This window comes from Anser brachyrhynchus, assembly GCF_964034855.1.
Source record: "Anser brachyrhynchus genome assembly, chromosome: 20".
NCBI lineage: Eukaryota > Metazoa > Chordata > Aves > Anseriformes > Anatidae > Anser > Anser brachyrhynchus.
This window is the reverse complement of record NC_137713.1, coordinates 5,667,206-5,687,696: the sequence shown is the minus strand read 5'-3', so window position 1 is coordinate 5,687,696 and position 20,491 is coordinate 5,667,206. Positions and strand designations below refer to the sequence as shown.

Sequence of the window (20,491 nt, the reverse complement as noted above, 5' to 3'; positions counted from 1 at the left end):
GCTTAGTTCATCTAAAAAGTTAAAACATCACAATGAGTAAAGAACTGTGTAACACACAGAGGTATTTAAAAGGAAGGAAAATTTTGAGCAGTTGCTGCTATCAATGTCAATACAGATTTGTGGTTCTTTTTTAATATAAAATATAAATATAATTTAGTATCTCAAATCTTTTTTCCTCCTGAAGTTACCATTCTGAGAAAAGAGTTAGCAATAGTATGAAACCATACCTAATGAATATTCTTTATCAACTGTGCTTTAAGCGTTGGAAACAAACACCTATAAAAAGTTTAATTTGCATTATTTTTTATGTATAAGAAAGCAATGTTTTTTTGTAGTATGTTTAGCTTTACATCCTCCTTTAATGTGGTTATCCCCTTAGATCAGCTCATTATCTTTTATGTACCATTGAAATATAATATTTTAAGAGAAGAAACGAGCATAGTTCCAACCTCTTGATATCTAGCTGCTCCCAAAAACATAGGATTCCACTTCAATAGTGGCATTAATTTTTCACACTAAGGAGAGGACAGAGAAGATCTGTTACAGAGCACAAGTGCCTCAGAGCCTCTGTGCTTCCTAAGCTGCTATGATGATATATGCGTCACATGCAACAGAAATACAGGGGGAAAAAGCAGGACATTTATGATTTGTTTAATTTTAGCCTTTTTCTTGTTTCTAGTTGTCATCCCCATTCATAGCTTGATAACAGCATCAAGTATACGTAATTCAACACATTTGCTTAAATGATGCTTCCTCAAAGAAACAGTGACTTTTTACTGCTAAACACAGTTTCTGCACACCAAGTTTTTGGATGTTTGCTCCTTCTGCACAATTTCTTTCCTTTATTCCAAGCGTGCTATTACGCTATGTCTAGTGGTAAGGAAATTTCTATTTTTTAAAGTTACTGGGGTGTTCCTATAAGCGAGATGTAGGGAAGAATGGGCTACCCATTGTGTGACATAACTGAATTTCTCCTACAAAAGCTGTGAACATCAAGCTTTCTAGTTTCCATGTCTTGTTTCATCTAAATTTTATTTATTTATTTATCAAAGAAAATGCTGTGCTGTAAGAGATTTCAGTTAGCCACAGTTTGGGACAAAGAGAAATAAAAATATATGTATAGCATCAGTTATCAATAAAGGATGCTTGCATACCCTGAAGGACAGACACAAACAGAATTAGGAATTTGTAACAAATAGTCGGAAGTAAACATGACATTTTGAATACAAACATAGTTCCTGAAGGACATCCTCTATTGCTTTAGATATTCCTTAAAAAGCTGAAATATTTCAGCATGTAAGAGACTACTGTCATAGCCTCCATTTCTTAGATAAGCTATTGACAGAATACTTTTGAAATATAAACCCTGAAGAGATAAACCTAAGCCCCCGAAGAAGGGTATGCATGCCACAAGTTTGTGTATTTTCAGAGTGTTTTTTGCTGTGCACAATCAGATCATGGCCAAATATATATGTAAATTAGTATAAAAGCACATCACCTTTCACAAGTCAGATAGCCCCCGGTTGAAAAGTTTATCCTAGGTGAACAAATTACATTGTTTTGTCAAAATTTCATATCAAGCATTCAAATCATGCTGGCTTGAACAGTGTGTTTTTAAACGAGCAAGAACGTAGAGAACTGAGGAAAGAAACTTAGCTCTGTTTTGCTCTTCTTTTAGAGGACACACAAAGCTTAAAGAACTTCGCTAAAAGAGTTAAAAAAAGCATAAATGAAGAAAATCAACTTAAAATCAAACAGCTGCTCTCGATACTTTTGCTTTTAACAGTTAAGAAGAAGTGCTTATGAAAGAGAAATAGACTCTAGGAATAAATTAGGGACTGGGAAAACTGGTGGGTGTAGCAGAGGAATGAGTCCTTGGAACGTGGGGAGGGTGAAGTGCAAGAACAAACACCGGTTACTTTACAGTGAGGCAGAGAGAAGGTTAAGTGGGTGAATGAACTTTGGTGCAATTTAGTCTGTCAGATATGGCAATATTTACAGTTTTAGGGACACTTATGCTGTTACCATAACTTCAAATAGCGGTGATTTTAGTTGTGCATATTGTTTTATAACTTTCCTTGTTTTCAGATCTTTTTTTTTTTTCAAATGAACTTCTTTTGTACTCACATTAAAAGAAGAAACTATATTTCCAGAGCTTACAAACAATTGTCATAACCGTTTCTAGGAAGTTTAACACCTTCACGCACAATTTCTTGTTTTGTTCACCATATTAGATTTGCTTTTCCTTCTCCCTCCTCCCCTCTTTTAGCCTTCCTAATTTCAAGTCACTTGCATTTCATGTTGTTCTCAGCAGTTATTCCCTCTTGAAGGATTAGCATATTTGTATGTTACTCATTTTGCAAAACAATGTCAGGCCATATTTCCCCATAAGGTTCTTTAATCTCCGAACTGCCCCTCATTTATATTTCTGTCTGGCAGGCTGTCTTTTGCTCCTTCTGGTATTCCAAAGGGGATGCTTTAAATTACAAAACTCAGTTTTCAACTTGATGCCAGGGTGTGAATGACTTCGTAAGCTGGGGGTCAGGGAAGGAAGGGGTGGGGATAGTCAGGTGTTTGCCTTTTTATTTCTCCAGCCTAAATTCTCTCCCCCTTTTCCCTAACTTTGGGGAAGATATTAAACTAGATTGTTTGCGTCTGCTGGTAGGTAGCTGTGCTTCTCTGAAATACATCACCTTTTACACTGCAGAGAGTTCATGGCATTGAAATGTGTGACATGCATGGTTCTATGAGTTTAAAATAGCGTGCAATGCTGTGCACTTGATACTGAAAAACATCTATCCTGGGTGAAAGCAAAGGCCTACCTAGGTCTGTTTCCAGCAATGAACATGACTCAATGCCTGGAGAAAAGCATGGAAACAGAGCAAAGTTTGCAACTGGAGCTAGTGTCCATATATTTAATAAGCCACAAAGAGTCTCCTTTCTGTGAGCTTGTCCCTTGTCAACCATCCCTTGAATACATGCAATTATTGTTATTATTACTTTCTAACATATATCTACAGTGGCCTGTGGTAGGGGCTTGCACCTATGATTTAATACATCTCTCTCATTTTTTCACCATCACCACCACCAATCATATTTTTTCCAGGCCTAAGCCCGCTTGCACATTCCTGACGTGAAAGTTTTGCAGCCCTTTCCTCAACCTGTCCTCTACAACTGTCTCCTTTTTCCCTAACAATCGTTAGCATTTGACTCCTATTAGCACTGAGCTGATGTTTTCAAGGGGCTATCTGTAACTACTTTTTCTTGAGTTTTAATAGTCAGCTAAATGCATTTTTTTTCCTTAAAAAAGGATCGCTTTTTGGCAAACAATGTTTTTGTGCTTCTCTTTAGGTTTTCCTATAAAGCTAAATGTCCCATCATTGAATCTCATAAGGTCTTTCTGTTGTTCCTCCCACTTAATCTCCACCTTAACTATTCAGAATAACTGTACCATCAGCAAATTTATCCTAGTGCTGCCCATCTCTTTTTGCAGGTTGTCTGTGAATACATTAAACAACAGTCTCAGCAGACCTCCAAAGATCACACCTCCTTCCTTGTGAAAGCTGAACACTCAACTTTCATTTTCTATCTTTCAACCAATTACTTTATCCATGCAAAGACCTCTTCTGCAGGTAGATATCTGGGATATCAGTGGCTATTTAGTTCCCTTAAAACCTTGTGATGAAGTATTTAGCCAAAAGCTTTTTTTTGGTAACCTAAGAGTATTATCACAGCTGAAGTTCCCTAAACCAAGTTTGCTGAGGTCTTAAAACTAAGTTTGTCAGGCATGATTTCCTTTAACAAAAGTCATACTGATTGTTACCATATATATCAAATGGTATTTATTCGTGTGCCCACTATTTCTACCCTTTAGAAGGATTATGTAAGAGACTTAAAATATATATATTCCTCATTTCTACCAAAGGGATCAGTTTAAAAATTTTAAATCATATTTATTAGTTCAGTTTGTGGAGGACACTTTTTTTCTACTTTTTTGTTGTTGTTGTTATTATTAGCATAACGAGAGGATCTTTTATATTCTTTCTAATGTTTTGCTCTATCGGCAAAAATGGAAATATAAATGTACTGGTATGTCTCTTTATAATGATTCCTTTCCAGAAAAAGATCCAGTACACCTGTTTGAAATACTTGAACATGCTACTCAGTATTGACTGCTGCATATATAAAGCCAAAGCTTAAGTTCTATGGACAGAAAGCTATTGCTAGGACTGGAGGGTGGGTTCCCTCCGGAGAAATAATTCCTATTCTCCATTACCTCTTCCTCCATCTTCACTACTTTATACGCAGCATTTTTCATGCATGCCTAGGAATAGGTGTCAGCAGAATACATCACTCCAAATCAGCTGTGCTTCTATGAGCTAGCTGAATTAGTTACTAGTTGCTAGGTGGATGCTGAAAGACCTTTGATCTTAAGAAGACAAAGCAGGAGCCTGAGCCTTTTTTTTGTGTGTGTGTGTGTGTGTTGTTTTTTTTTTCAAAGGTTTCCCCAGAAACTAAATGCTTGAACTAGCGCCGCGTTTCTTCTGGCTGCATGCAATTTCTGTTCTCCTCTGAGAGTTTTAGAGGCCAGCGTATGTTAGACCGCATAACCCAGGCTGAACACGTGAAACAAGTACAAACCACGGTTTGCGCTGATTCAGTTTAATTCAGTGTAAAACTAACAGAAACTGTTACAATGAAAACCGTCACTTACAGACTTAGAGCAGCTCTGCCTGCTGACATCAAGAACTCAAACCAGAGGGTAACAGGTGAAATCCCTCCTTCTATACATAAACAGGCATTTTCAAAGCAAAAACCCCCAAAACACTTCAGTTAAACAGCCCCTGGGCTTGGTTATCTGGCTCTGCTGTTCCCCTACTTAACACATCGCTGCTCAGTGAATCAGTCATTCAAAGCTGGTTTTTTTTCTTTTTGTTTTTTTTTTTTGGTTGTGCCCTTTTTTTTTTTTTTTTTTTTAACATCCTCGGCTTACGACTGTGCAAATAAGATTCCCAAATCCATTCCTCAGATCAAATAAAGGTAATTACAGAGCTTACTGTGGGCGATTCCCAGTGGGAGGGTGGGAGTGGCCACGGGTGGGGCTGCAAGGTGAATACTGTGCATGCACAACAGAGAAAATGGGAATGCACCACGCCCGTCATAAAACATGCTGCCACAGCCAGCAACAGAAACCATTAGGGTGGATCATCATACACACCTTCTCATAAAGACAGAAAGATGGCATGAGATCCCAAGATGAACTCTCAAGTCACAGGGAGATGAGCATGACTCACCGAGAAAAAAGGAACGTAAAATAAGTTGTGAGACTACTGAAGGATCTGTGCTGTGTGTCCCCCACGTTTCCCCCGTGTAATATTTCCAGACAGGATTAATAGGGTACATCGCATTCCATACAGCCCTAAAGCTATCAATAGGTAGTTCAAGGGAACATTTTACTATTAATCATTATTATTACACTAGCACATAAGAAGCAAGGAACAACAGGGCCACAACATGTTATATGTTGTGTACGGAGTACCTGACAGTTCCTGACCCACGTTACTTACTATGCCCCGCGGTGGTTCTCAAATTTTTTGAAACTTTAACCAATCTCATCTCCCAGCATTTGTCTTTAAAGCCAACTGACATTTGTGTTTCAAATAAGATTTAATGGTGAACTCTAGAAATGAGATTTTTAATAGAAAATAGTGTGAATAGCCCGTAGGCTACTTTGGAAACCAGAAACTAGACTAGCCATAGCAGAAGGGGAATGGATATAGAATTTATCAAAAGAACTAATAACGTGATGGAAGAAAGTAAAGTGACGTGGACTTTCATTGCAGGGAGCAGGAAGGAAAGAGGATGGATAAATACCTAGGAGGAGACAAACTACAAAATGATAGGAGAGAGGGACACTGAAGGGAAACGAGGTGATGTGAAACAGGGCTACAGAAAAGGTAAAAGTGAAGCAGAGATGGAGAAACTACGAGGGACAATTGCAGAAAAGGAGAGTGATGATTCCCCAGTATATTCTCCTAGCTTTCAGCAAACTGCAGCTCATGAACTTTTGAGCCAAAGAAAGTATTTGCTTATCTGCGGTTCAATTTTATGTCTATAGCTGCTTTACCTTTGCCTCTTCCTACAGATTTTTATAAATCATTGAACCGATGGCTCTGCTGCCCATGCATCTGTACGCTGCCACTCCCCAGATCTGCTGCAGAGTAAAACTTCGCCCTGAATTCAGTTACATACTTGCTACGATCAGCCCATGAACACTCTTTGCCGTTATCTCTTGTGCTAGTTCTACCTGCCAACCAAGTCGGTTATTCATGAAAGAATCACAGTTTCTGTATCATATTAACTACTTCAGCTCTTGGAATCGAGTCTGACTTCATGCTTAGATGTCTAGTGTAAAGCAATGAAATTTCATACTGCTCATTCAGGAAACAGCACAATCATTCATCCAGAAAATAGGACAGAGTATGCAAAGGATAGGGTTCTGAAAATACCATCAGAGTTGCACAGCTGGTAGGGAGAGCTAACGTGTTTTTTCATTAGGTTAACTGGTGTAGCTGGAAAGATGCATCGGTGTTTCTATGAAGAGCAAAACGGTGTGGGGAAAAACAAGTCCAAATGACAAAGCCATTCACCTTCTTTGCTAAAACTTTCCCATATTTGGCTTCTGTTCCATGAGAAGTTCCCTTTCTGCTGACCAGATTACTTCCCTTTTATTTATTAAGAAAAGCAGAAAAAATAAATCTCATGGGCTCTTTATAAAAAGTATTTTTCAAACAAAGTTACACAGGCAACTTTATAAGCGTGCAAAATCCCTTAACTGGCTTATGTCTGCTCCAGGAAATGCACAGGTTCTGTTGACTAAAGTGGCAAACTCTTACAAAACAACCTGTAAAACCATGTTTTCTCATTCCTTTCTCTGAAGCCTGATTTTGCTTATAAAGCCCCACATGGAATAACTGTTTTTAAATCTGCATCAATGAGATCCAAAGCGGCTTTGTTAAAGACATAAAAAGACAAGAAAACTTATTTTTGTTTCCGCATGGTTATACCTGATGAAGTATAGAAGTTTTTAGATAAAAGTTATTAAAGTGGTAATAACAATGGCTAACTATGAAATATTGGTTTCGATCCCTAAAAAAACTTCCCTTTTTATGGCGAGGAGGGATGCAGCAAGAGCAGGAGGGATGCAGCAAGAGATAATTAAATTGGTTCAACGCCTGTGAGGGACTTTTTCTACATCCAGGGTTTCCCAAGTGATGGGTCTAGCCAGTCTAGAAAAAAAGTGGAATTTCTGACAGTATTCTTATCTCAGTCATACTACATGAATTTCTGCCACGCTTTCTATTTCTGCACAAACGAACAGTTTAGCATAAGAGACAAAATATGTACCCCAAATGAATAGGATATGTAATGCAGCTAAGAAGAAATCCTGTGATCTACTTTTTTTTTTTTTTAATTTATTTTTGTCTGTTGCTGTGCACCTGGAGAAAATCTGTTGTGTAAACACCTTGGTGTGAATACTACACACAGCTTTGGGCCTCCCCATCTCACCAAGGAGTTAGCAGAACTACAAGTTGTTCAGGGAAGGGCTGCAGGTATTATAAAAGGTCTGGCACGGCTGCAGAATGAGAAATGACTAAGTAAGCTTTTGTCTGGAAAAGAGACAATGGTGAGGAGGAAAAATATAATGAAAATCTAGTAAATCACAGAGTCCTTTGCAGGGATGAGCAAGCTCTTCTTTCCTCACGGCGGGTGTCATAAGTAACAGATGGAGGATAAAATATAAACTAAAAAGAAAAGCTAAAATTCTGATGTAAAGATGGGAACCTGGGCTAAGGACCACAGTGACACTGGCTAAATATTTTACTATGTTTAGCCATGCAAAGGAACATCGTGGATCTGCCTCTTAAATTGTTTTTTCTATGCAATAGATTTAGGACAAATGCCTTTTATTTATTTATTTAAGAGTTTTATAAGTGCATTTCTATAGCAGATTAAACACCTGCTGCAAACACTCCACTTTTCTCTCCACCTACCAGAAAGCATCAGTATGTTTTAGAGCTCCTAACTGCTCTCAGCTGAGAGCTTATCTGAACATGGTGGCAATTGCCCTGTGTCTCTGTCCTGTACACGGCGATCATTTCATGCTCAGCATTGTCCGCAGGCAGCCCTTAATGTTTTTAGTGGATGACACTGCAGACCACTACACTGTCTATCCCTGAAACTTCCAAGAGAATTGCTACATCCAGGCTTCCCATATGTGTTTTTTTTCTTTCTTCCCCCATTTGTCATTATATCTTCTTTGTTTCTAGCGCTCAGTCCCCTTCAGTAATATCTATACTAGCTGTTCCCCAACAATCCTAAGTTACTACTACTACACGTGTATGTCATCAGTTGATTTACTTTCTCTCAAATCTCGAATGGAAATAATAAATGACATTAGAGTTAATCCTAAACTCTGAAGTACCCCACTAGACAACTTGCTCTGCTGAAATTTATGGAATTGAGTTGATCATTATTCTAGTCAGCCATCAGTTCACATAATGAAAATCAAACCCAATCTCATAAGACATTATTCCACAACCAGATCTAATTGAGTAGAACCTATGGAGTTCTGTAAATAACTCCCTGCTTGTAAACTCATCCAATAGTGCAGCATTCACATTATTTTCAACACTCCCAGAATAACTATTGTATAGGAATTCATTCATGTGGAGAGAGGTACCATCAGGCAAGCTGTAATACAGCTACAGCCAAACCTTACTCCCTCCCTGAGGGCAGCAAATACACCCCATGTAATATAATGCAGAAAGGGTCCCATGGTTGCAAACTTTCTTCACCCATATTTGAGATTACGGCTGCTACGGCTCCGATGAATCAAGATTATTTTCCAAATACTCCAAATAAACATGAAGAAGTTATTTCAAGAGACAGCAGGCAGTCTGAGTGGGCAGTAACCACTAATTAACCGTGAGAGAATTAAGGGTAGAGCCCTTGAATAAGAAAGCAAAAATAGCACAGTTAAATGAAAACAATTTCCAAACAGATCTAAAGTCAGAAAAGGAGAAAATACAATACTTGAAGCACTGCAAAAGCTATCCAAGTGTCCTATAATCAAGGTCTGATATGTACTAGAAACAGAAGCAAGAAGACGGTAAGAAACTGATGTGGCAAAACCACAGTGCAGTGCTGTGTTGTGTAGATTGAAATTCTGCTCCTGAAAATGTTTTCTAAAAGCAGAGCAAGCCCTAATGACAAGAATGTTACAGATCAGCAAAGGAGTCACAGCTATCACCAACTGTGATCCAGCACAAACTTGAGCGTCAATATATCAGGAATAGGCTTAGAAAGAAGGGCCTGTATTCATTTCAAGCAACAAACAAAAAATCTGATTCTCATTAATAGTAACCTTTTCATCTGAAGAATTTCCATGTAAATAATTACACACAGAAAAATTCCTGTATACTTGGGAATTTTTAGATGCACAACTGTTGTCACTTCTGCAATATTGGGAACTTGGTATTATCGGGGGCAGATTTTTAAGTAAAATCTGAAAAGTGGAATAGTAAAACTTGATGGTTTCTTTCCTCATAAAAGTCAGAAAAAAAAAAAAATCCCAAATAGCTGCTTCTTTCCTGCACTGGAAAGCACCAGTGTGATTTGGAGAGGAAAACGATGATTTACTGCTTTGGGGAGGGGGCAGAGAGGACGAGAAGATCACACAAGCCAGTGTCAAGCGAGGATCAGTACGCTGCCCGAGGCGTGCACGCAGTATGAATTACGAATTGGGGAACATCCAAACTCACCTTCCTCTCGTGAAAACTGATCTCAGCCCCAAGGGGTGGAGAGGGCATTTACAGTAACATACAGCATTTAGAGCAGCTCTGATTGCTTAGACGGCCCAGTGCCGAGCTCTGGTGAAGTGTATCGCCGGCAAAATACCCTCCAATGGCCAGAAAAGACACACAAAAAAGGATTGTTTAAACTATGGATCGGTGCCACCAGACTCCAGCCATGCAGAGCTAATAGATCAGCTGCTGCTGCCTTGCTCATCCAAACGCTCAGCTGAAGTTACAGTTTCTCACTATTTTCTGTTTATGAAGATAGTTATCTTATCATAGGAGCCCAGGATTGTCACGCAACATTTACAAAAGTAAAAATGACATAGGTGTGGGGATAAATGGTTCCAGCTACATCTGGGATAATCAAATTCCCTTTTCCAAATCAAAGCATCATTGTTTTGTTTTACAAGCCCTACATCTAGGCAACCCACAAGTTTCTTAAGTTCTCAGTAGCCCAGTAACAGTTGCATGACTTTATTGCTAACGATTTGTTGTAATCCTGGCTATCGACAACCTCCACTGACCATAATTTCTTCTCTCTCAGAGATTTGTCAGTAAGGGGTCTGAATTCCCTTTTCTAAAACCCATATCAACAATGCAAAGCGTTTTGGATTTTATATATATATTATTTCTGCCGTACAAAGTCAGTTTCGCTAAGGCACATTTTAAAAACAAACCCCCAAAGTTAAAGAAAGACAGCGGCAAAAATTCCTGCAGTACATTAGTTGGGCAGTTTGAACCTATCTATCCCCATAGCCTGCTGTGACACCTATCAGTGAACGTGAAGTCACAAATGGCTTTCAGAGTGAGAAGTTTGGACTCTGAGAAGAAATGAGAAAGAAGTACACATTTTTTTCCCTCGCAGCTAGACATAGCTACAGTTTATCATTCCTATGGTAAGGGTAACTTGGAAAGGCAGTTATTAATGAACTAAGACTGGTGCTGTCTTACTACGAAAACTGAAAACAGCACTGGAATTGTAGACTTTTTTTTCCTCTCATGTTAAATATTCCTCTGAAATGGATTCTCGACAAAAGCATTAAATAATCACCACTAAACACAGGTTATCAGCTTGACACTGTTTTAGTACAAGGCTGCTTTTCATTTATTACTCAGTAAAACACTTTCACTATACAGAGGAGATTTATTGTAATATTTACATGGCAATAAGACCCCTCCTTTCCTATCAGCTTCCCTGAGACAGCGAAATAAAACTCATAAACAGAACCTGGCAAAAGTTTTGGAAGGGAATGACAATAATCATTTGGTTTTCGTGGTCCATATTGTATTAACTATCCAAATAACAAGGATATATTCACTTTGTTTCTGACCTGAATTAGCCCTTTAGCTAATGCTTTTTGCCTGGTTCTGTCACAGATCTTCGTGGTAAATGTAATGGGAACAGAAAAGCTCCAGACATTATTATACTCTGCAATCAAAGCTTTTTGACTTTCCCATTTTCTTATTTTCATTAATCCGATTTTCTTGAAACCAAGCTCCTCCTTTTTCTTTCTTTGTGACCATTTGTCAAATGTTTCTTGCCGTGCAAAAGCCATTAGGCAAGAACTGTAACTGTACAAAAGCTTTTAATGAAATTCTAATGCTTAAGACCACAAATTAGGCAGTTGGATTGAAGAATTGCAATATAAAAGAGAGGTCAGATACAGCTTTATATAACCTGCAGATAAGTTGGAAACCTGCTCCAAGAGAGCAGAAGCGTGGAACATTTACAAATATACACACATAAATATACCCAAGTTGTCAGTTTTCCCACCTGCTCCTTTCAAGATGAGCATCAGTTATAAGCACATCTCGTCAGCCTCCAGTTAAGCTACTGGGAGATGAGCCTGTGCCCAAGACGTTGATGAACTTTCACTAACATCATTTTTTTCCTGATATACTCAAGGTCTCATAGTTGATTTCCAAGCCTCATTGTGCTTTCTCCCCTTGGGCTGTGTAGTCTTACTCATCGTAAATATAGATTTCTCTTTGAACTATAAAGGCAAAATAGATTTTCCACATTTTTAAGTGATGTATCTTTGTTAACCAAACCTAATAAACCCCTTAGTTATTTACCTAACAGCCATTTAAACATGTGGCAAAGACTTTGTAAATTAACTCCTGAAGTGCCTTTTTTTCCCTAATTTATACACCTGAGATCTAAACCACAAACACAAGACATCTTTACAAAAGTACACACTTGGTGTGTGATTACGTGCAAGATATGGAAAAAGGATGCATGTTGTTCCTTTGCACTTTTACTGTAAATTTATGGGGAAAAAAAAAAAGACTAGGAAAAAATATTGGAAAATAAAACTCTAGATGTATAAATTTATTAATCTTAGTCTGAAGAGTACCATCAGATATGTCTGAAATATCCAAAGATTGGGAACTTGAGACGAGACATAACTAACAAAAATAGGTATGGAATGTTGAAGTTATTTACATATCTCAGATACATTAAATCATGCAAAACAGAAGGAAAGTGCTGAACAGATTGGTAGTAATAAAAAAAGAAAAACAGAAGGAAAAATAAAAGTCAATAGTACCCATCAGTCTAGGTAACGATAACAACAAACCCCTTTATTTCACATAGTCCCACTGAAAGCATTGAGAGTTCATTAATTTAACAGTATCCCAATAAAGCAATATTGCTAAATTTGCATAACCCCAAACCAATAAATTTTCATTAATTTATGAACTGGTAGAAAAATATATTTAAAAAATAATATTTTAAAAATTATTTATAAAAATATGAAAAATAATATTTTTAAATAATAATAATCCATACAAGACTATCACATCTTCATCGTAATTACACCTAAACAACACTTCTCTGAGAACTAGAGAAAAAATTTAAATGTATTAGGAATTCTGCAGGTTACGTTATTGTCTAGCTGGATATCTACTACTGTCTAGTTCGGTAACAAGATGGTTTCTTTTACATTTTATGTTTAAGACAATATTTATTGTAATTTGATTTCATTATAACAGGATTTCTATCTGAAGTGGACTTGGTAATGGTTTCACTACTTCAAGATCAATCTAATATTAAATTTTCTGCTTCGGACACTCTGGAAAGGGACCAACAAGAAGACTTCATGAAGACACAGGGGGATTCAATATCCCCAGTTCAGCAAACTGTGAGTAAGATGGCCCAGTTCGGTTCTCTTTCCTCAGAGACACACTCTCGGAATATTTAGTAGCTGCTACACTAAATCCCAGCATACTTAACTGGCAGCAAAGTAAACACCGAAAGTTTTATTTTTGAAGAGTAGAAATCTTATTTAGTGTTCTGAGTTGATTTTAAGCTCCATGGTCCATTTCCCATTTGATCCCTAGTAACTAAAAGTAAACAGATATAACAAAAAGTGTTTTACTCAATTCCTATTACATTTTTTTTAAATACTATTATTTTAAAAACAAAACAAGCAGTCTAGCTAGATATTAATCCAGTGAAAATGCTACACTTAAAGTAACTTTCGTCCTATTTCTACTTAAAATGTAAAAATAATAATAATAATTAAAAAAATACATCAAGACGTTCTGTCCATTCCCTGCCAGTGGAAAATATCTTGCACTACAGAATTCCTTCTGACTCTTTTGGAATCAAGTGATCTCTCTCCTGTTGCCTTTATATTCACCACGTTTACCTTTCATAACAGAGGTACAACTAAGAATGTTGTGCTTTTGCTGCCTTACTCTGACAAATTTATGTAAACCACCCAGTTTATTATTTTTCATCAGACAGCAAAATAACCGAAGTTATGCTTCTATTATGAAAGTTTCAGGTGGAGAATTGACAGCACTGCTTTTCATATAGCTTTATATAACTAAATATAGGTGCTTTTTTAATTCTCATTTAACATGAGAGATCACAAACACACGCACTAGAACTATAGAGATGAGCAAGGAATTTACGAAGTTACAAACTGAGCAAATGCGTGTTGATGTGAGACGCCAGAAAGTGTCACAAGGTCAGGTTTGCTTTCTGCAGGAATCCCTGATAGAACAAAGTTCCTAAATTAATATCTCTGACCCACAGACCCACGTGCGGATGAATGGAAAAGCTCTGCCATGTTCCACTCTGCAGGTTTTATGGGTTTTATGCTAACTTCCCTTTGGGACTTCTTCAAATCGGGTTCTTCCACGAAGGCATATACTCCTTTACCTGTTCTCCCAAAACACTCTAAGAGCAAGTTGGACTTAGAGATGGAAGGGGAAAAGGGGACTATCTGATAACCCAACCTGGCTTATGGTTCATCACAGGGTATTATTACATTTTCCCCTTCATTTCCCCCCCGAACAAAATAACCTGCTCTTGACTTAAGCATGCGTTCTCAAAAGGCATCCGAGTTGTTACTCATCCTTGATGTCAGGAAAAATATGCATAATTTCCGAGCTGAATGTGCTCAGCTTCAGGATCCAGACACTAGTCCTCGTTAAGCCTTTCTCCTCTAGATTAAAGAGCCCTTCAGTAGCTATTATTTTCTTTTTGCTAAAGTGCAAAAGGGAAGGGAGGAGATGAGACAGGAAGAAGGTTAAAATGTCTGCCTAGAGCCTGCATGTCTCAGAGAATGAGTGTGGCTATGTTAATGAAAGGAAGTGATGTAACCAGCAGCATATCTGGCAGCTTGTAACACCATCAGAGAATGAGATCAAGCCTATTTGACTAAACTTGTATAGGACAAGATTTGCACTTATCATATTCCTGTCATTTAATCTTTCATCACTTGATCATACATCATCTTTTCCCTGAAACTGTCAGATCAACTAGTCAAAAGTTGCCTAAGACATCCTGTTTTTCCCAGATAGTTGCACAAATTAGGATTCTCAATTCTTTTATTAATTTACCTTTGAACAGTTTTGGATACCAGGTGACCAAAAAACCTTTTAGACCTTTCAGGGCTTCTCTGTATTTATTGTCAATAATATAATTTTTAATGTACTGGAAAAATACTTGTTCATCGTAATCCTAAATAAATGCCAATAATTCCTTGCAGGATAATCCCAGTTATAACTGCCAAGCATATGAGTCGGACGGCAGGACAGAAAGGAAAAGTTCAGAGTCTTCTCACAGCCCCAGCCCTGCTTCTCCAGCCCAGGATCAAATTCATGGGAGATACCCTACAAGCCAAGGAATCCACTGTGGCAAGAACAAATTTAAAGTCTCCTTCAGCGCTGAGAAATTCAGGCGGTACAGTTACGAGGAAAGTACTGTAGGAAATTATGACAGGTTTCTCAAGAGCAGCAGAAACCCCTTTCACCCTTACAAGAGGCAGATCAGTGAAGATGTCTTCCAGGAAGCACATCAAGCCCTCCCACCAGAAGGTCCACCTTTCAAAAATGCTAGAAGCATTGACTGTTTTGAGGGTCTACCGGGATCTACGGGCCCTGACGAGTCAGAGTCATTTCCAACTCACATTCCTAACATCTCCTCCGAACAACCATGGTGTAACAGTCTCCAGTACAGCACCCCAGGTCAAGATCACAGTTCACAAGTCATGGTCAGTATCTTTTCTACGTTTTTTCTCCTGTTTTCAATGCCAAAATTACGCTTTTGGAATTATTTTCTTATCTCAATGTAACTACACAGACATTTGGTCTCTTTTGAAGTTACAGGCTAGAGTTCAGGATAGACATGTACATTTAATTGTCAAATCTCTCTATTTTACCGACTTTCCCTACTGAAAAAGTCTTCAGAAAGATGCACAGGGGAAAGGATTTTCCAGTAGACATGAATGTTAAAAATTCTAATCCTCCCTGACAACAGGTTTATATCACTGTCAATCAATTAGCGTTCTCAAGGAACAAAAGTCCACAAAACAATGTTTCAAGCACAAGGACACGTGCACCTAAGAATGCATAGATTTGTTACAGCACCTTAGCTGACCTGCGCTTTTCTTGGCATAAATAGAAGAGAAGCTCTAAGACATCAATCCTACTTAAAATTAAATACAAGGTCTGTTTGTGGTATGTAGAGTGTAAAGGTACAAGGGGTAGTTCAGATACTGGATAGAGGCAGTCTGGGGAAGCACAGAGATCCCTGAAGAGAAAGGGAAATCACACTCTAGTATCTCCACAAGCTATCTTTGCTGCAATGCAAAGTGTAAAGCATATCTTTACAATATAGTGCAGATAAAAACCAATGACTACATCTGCCAGGAGAGGGCCCTAACCAATGGCTCTAAACTGGTTGTGACACAAAGAATTCAAGGATTACTGAAAGGAAGAGGGGTTTAAAAAAAATTAAATGGATTAAAACAGTTTACCAGGGGACAGGGAATGTTTTCAGATTACGTACCTGCAGAATGAAACTATTCGAGCTAAGGAGGAAGTTGATCTAAATCTCGTATTTCCTGGATGAATAATGTATCCTCTAGATCAGATGAGTCTAATGCAAAACCTGTAATCAGTTTATGAAATATATATATATACACACCATTTTCTTCCCAAAATCCTGAGCTGCAGGATGCAGAGAATGTAAAGCTAGCACCACAGGTGGCCCTATACAAAGCACCTCTGACTACTCAGGAAAAGGCTAGCTGCTTCTTAATGTCTCCAGCAGTTCAGTTATCGTGCAACTTCAAAGCTCTTAAATAGCTTATAAGCTGCTGGCAAGTTGATATTTCTGGATTAAAAAAAAAAAAACATCTTATGGTCACCAAAATAGCACGGACAATTGTCACTTCTGGATGTGGCATTTGCTTGATGCTAGGATATCAAATTATAGAATCATAGAATATCCCGAGTTGGAAGGGACCCATAAGGATCATCAAGTCCAACTCCTAAGCCCGGTAGGCACCCCTACACTAAACTATACCATAAAATATAATCATTATGGCCCTGCTTTGAAACAGAAGTTTTAGTGCTATGTGTTCCTTGAAATAAAATGCCCATGTGCCCATCTCTCAGAAGAGAATTCCTAGCCACAGTTGTTAAGTTTGGGAGGCAAACTGAAGTCAGTCCCTAGGCCCACGGAGAAGGGCACTACGTAATAAACACCGCGGGGAATGGTGTGTTTAACCACTTACCCTCTTCCTAATCACAGAACTTCAGTGATAGCTTGAGTTACTGACAGCCCGCAAGATAAAATCAAGGAGTGGGGAAAAAAAGGGGAGAGACACGTGCACACTCAGGAATGAAAAGTGGAGCATGCAGTTTGTGTATGTGGGGGAAAAAATAAAACTGCAAGTGACATTTTCTGAATTGTTTTTCTGTATGGAATTTGAACTGGGATTTCCTTTTTAAAATCAGTAATTATATAAATGCAAGAATGTTTCTTCCTGTACTCCACTAGAGTGTAAAACAGATTCTGTGCAAGACTTATTGTGAACAAATCAAATCCAAAGAAGTATGAAGCATAACGTATAAATTGATGGGATTATTTTATTTTAAATTGAGGTGTTTTTTTCTAATAAGGCCTTCCCTAAATATTTTCTAGCAGGATTCAGACATCAAGCTTAGGACATCCCCACTGGAAGGGCAGCCGGGTTTGTATTGCTATCAGCCTCAAGTGCAACAGATGTATTGCCCCTCACATCCTTTCCATCAGGTCAGTACAATATGTAGAAAAGAAATGCTGTATTTCTTGCACTTTAATAGTATAGTACTTACGGTAATAATTCAAAAAAGGTAGATGAAACAATACCTACTAAATTTGTATTTGTGGATTAGTTTGTGTTCATATACAGACATTTTGTTTACGACAATGAGATCTCAAGAGAACCATACCTAAATGCATTTTAAAATGGTCATTCAGAAAAAAAATAATTTGTAAAAATGGAACTTAGTACTGCTTATTTATATTTTCACCATCTTGCTCAAGAAAATTGGCTTTGAAAACAGCTAATTTATTGGCATAGCCATTTACTGCTGTATAACTATTGGCATTTCAGGATCCCAGGGCATTTACTGTGTTCTAACTTCAGAATAAAATATTAAATATGTAACTGTATACTTATAATCTAGATCCAACGTAGAAAAACACTTTTAAAGCAATGATGCTCACTCTCTTTTTGCTTGATGGCACACAAATCTCTTTTGCAATCTTTTGACTGTTACATCATCCCCGGTGAAAGATTATTCAGCTGAAGCATAATTGAGTATAATGCTGATGATGCATGAGAATGCACGATATGAAGGTTGTTCTTCCGTAATGTAACTATATCATTAATACTTCAGATACACAGGAGTAACTGACACAATGCTTTTCTACATGTGTTTGGAAGTCATTTGAATATGTGTCAGTTCTTATTTTCAAAGCAGCATGCATGTAGTATCTTTGTAAAATCATACATACATCTCTTAACCTTAAATGTGATGCTAGTACACATTTATAGAAGTTTGTGAATATAATCTACTGAGCTTTGAAAATTTGACATACAGGGAGGGTATGTATTACAAAAAGTCATCTTCATGACTCTTACATGTCTTTAAGTGTTTCTTTATATGTAAACATAGATGATGTTCCATGCGTTGACATTTTCCTCTTTTGTGCTCAAGTAGTGTACAAAACTTTGTAACTCTGTAATGTACAAAATTTTCAGTAAGAAAGATGTTTGGGGAGATAAAAAATATGCTTGAAACACTCTATTAAAAAAATAGTTAAGGTGAAATTAAGGTAATGACTATTTTTCAGATACAAAGGTAAAAATAACACAACTACCAAAACTCATATATATATATATACAAACACACACACACACCAAACTCATATTTATATATAACATTTGAATATAAAAGCTCACTCTTGAGTTAGGACTCTTGAGATCCCACTGACTGATGACTGATATTGCGGAATCAATTGTTCCATCTCATCCAACTTGTTCAAGAAGCATAAAAAACATGACTAGCAGAGCAGTGATGTAAAACCATAGAAAAACAAAAAGATTACTGTGGGATATTTCATTGGGATTGTTAATTCATATGGTGCGACCAGCCTGAGTCATTGAAATACTAATCATACCATTCATCCCAAGGATTTAGTCCCCAGTGATGAAATATGTATATATATCTGTAAGTTTATTTTTGACATGATTTTCTTTATGAGAAAATTTAAGTAATATCTGTGTATAGATGCTGAATGACTAAAGAACAAGAATGTCCACGTGTAGGAATTTACGACCATTGATAAAAGTAAATTACCCATCACAGATAACTTCTTCAGAATTATATTTGTAAGAGTTTTGTAAAACATTGCTAAGGAAGAATGAAATTACTCCGTACACCTGTAGTGGTATTCCATGTTTTTTAAGCTCTGCGTCTCATGCTTGTAAATCCCCTACCTGTCTACTGAAATGTAAAGGGAGGTGTCTCATTGTTATAAGACATAAACACCAAGAGAGGAAGAGTAAGACTGCGTAACTGTATCAGTCACTGGGAGACCTTCAGGGACTTAAGGCCCTTCTGAACCTCAGAGAGTTCAAGCCATCAGCAGGATGGCATGGCAAAGCAGCTCAGCAAGCCCCCTCAAATCCTACAACTGTTTCTTCCTGCTCCCTCAGCCTTGGACAGCCTCTCTTCACTAAGTGGACCTTGCATTTAAATCAGATTAACTCCGGGGCACAGAGGTTCACTTCAACTACTTGTTTGTACAACGCTTTGCACAAGGGCAGACCAATGTGCACAGGGCATCCAGGTAGTGCTGAAGGCCAAATAGTTTCAATATAAAGGGCTTTTTATATCCACTGCTCTCCTTGGGTAACCTTGCAAAGCTCTGGAAGCGTACAGAAGCTTAAATAGGTGTGGGGAGGCTAGAGAATAACCTCACTTCTGCCTTTTTCCCTTACTCTGGCTTTCCATTAGCCAGAATTTACCTTTTTTTCCCCCCCCCTAACATTTGGCAAAAGCAACTATCTTTAACTATCTTTTAAATTCTTATCAGCACCACCATAATTAATTTACTTTTTTTTTTTTCTTTTCCTTTTTCTGGTTAGCCTAGGACTTTATAGAATTCATAAAACATAATAACGAAATCAAAACAGAATAAAAAGAAAGGTGATGTTACACTACCATCCTAATTTACAAATTGATTGATTTGACTATTACTGTTTTAGAGGAAATGGGTCCCAGATGCAGGATTAACTTGCCACAAAAGCTCTGCTGCAATTATAAACAGCTCCCCGCTGGGACTGCAGCACAGACGTTATGAATGTGCCACAGCACCATACATCTCACAGGCAGTATAAATGTCATTTTTGTGTACATTTTAGCTCCAGTTACCTTGTTAATTCATTCGAATATTTTTAATTCCTTTACTCATTCTGAAACGAGCACCCTCCCCCTGTCACTGCAGTTTTGACACCAGTACTCTTACTGCCCATGGGGGTTAAGCACATCCAAAAAGCCTGCAATGATACAGCTGAAACATCCTCTGGGAGCAAGATACAACAAGCACTACACCAGAGGAAAGTCCTCCGTGCACCTGCAGGTTGGCACTGGGACAGATCTCTCACAAGCAGCAGGTTGCTGTTAGACTTTCCAGTATTTGTGCTTCTTTGTGTTACTATAGTAAAAGCACAGCAACACGCCGTACCACTCAGAGAGGAAAAATGAGAGGTATGAGCTGCCAAAGTCTTAACAGGCAGAACTGCCGTCCATGTGCCATAATCGTAGGAATGAACAGTGAT

The 20,491-nt window shown here is 37.8% G+C and overlaps 1 protein-coding gene across 3 annotated transcripts in view; it reads left to right on the top strand.

Moving 5' to 3' along the window:
* FOXN1 (forkhead box N1) overlaps positions 1 to 20,491 on the top strand; it is a 42,050-nt gene that overhangs the window by 7,754 nt on the left and 13,805 nt on the right. For 2 of the 3 annotated variants that reach the window (XM_080562819.1, XM_080562818.1), the window contains exons 2-4: positions 12,855 to 13,003; positions 14,864 to 15,367; positions 17,305 to 17,415. In XM_080562819.1, the coding sequence (XP_080418945.1) occupies positions 12,881 to 13,003; positions 14,864 to 15,367; positions 17,305 to 17,415 (738 nt within the window). In that variant the 5' untranslated portion in view covers positions 12,855 to 12,880. The remainder of the gene's footprint in view (positions 1 to 12,854; positions 13,004 to 14,863; positions 15,368 to 17,304; positions 17,416 to 20,491) is intronic. The other variant, XM_080562820.1, reaches the window with a different exon arrangement.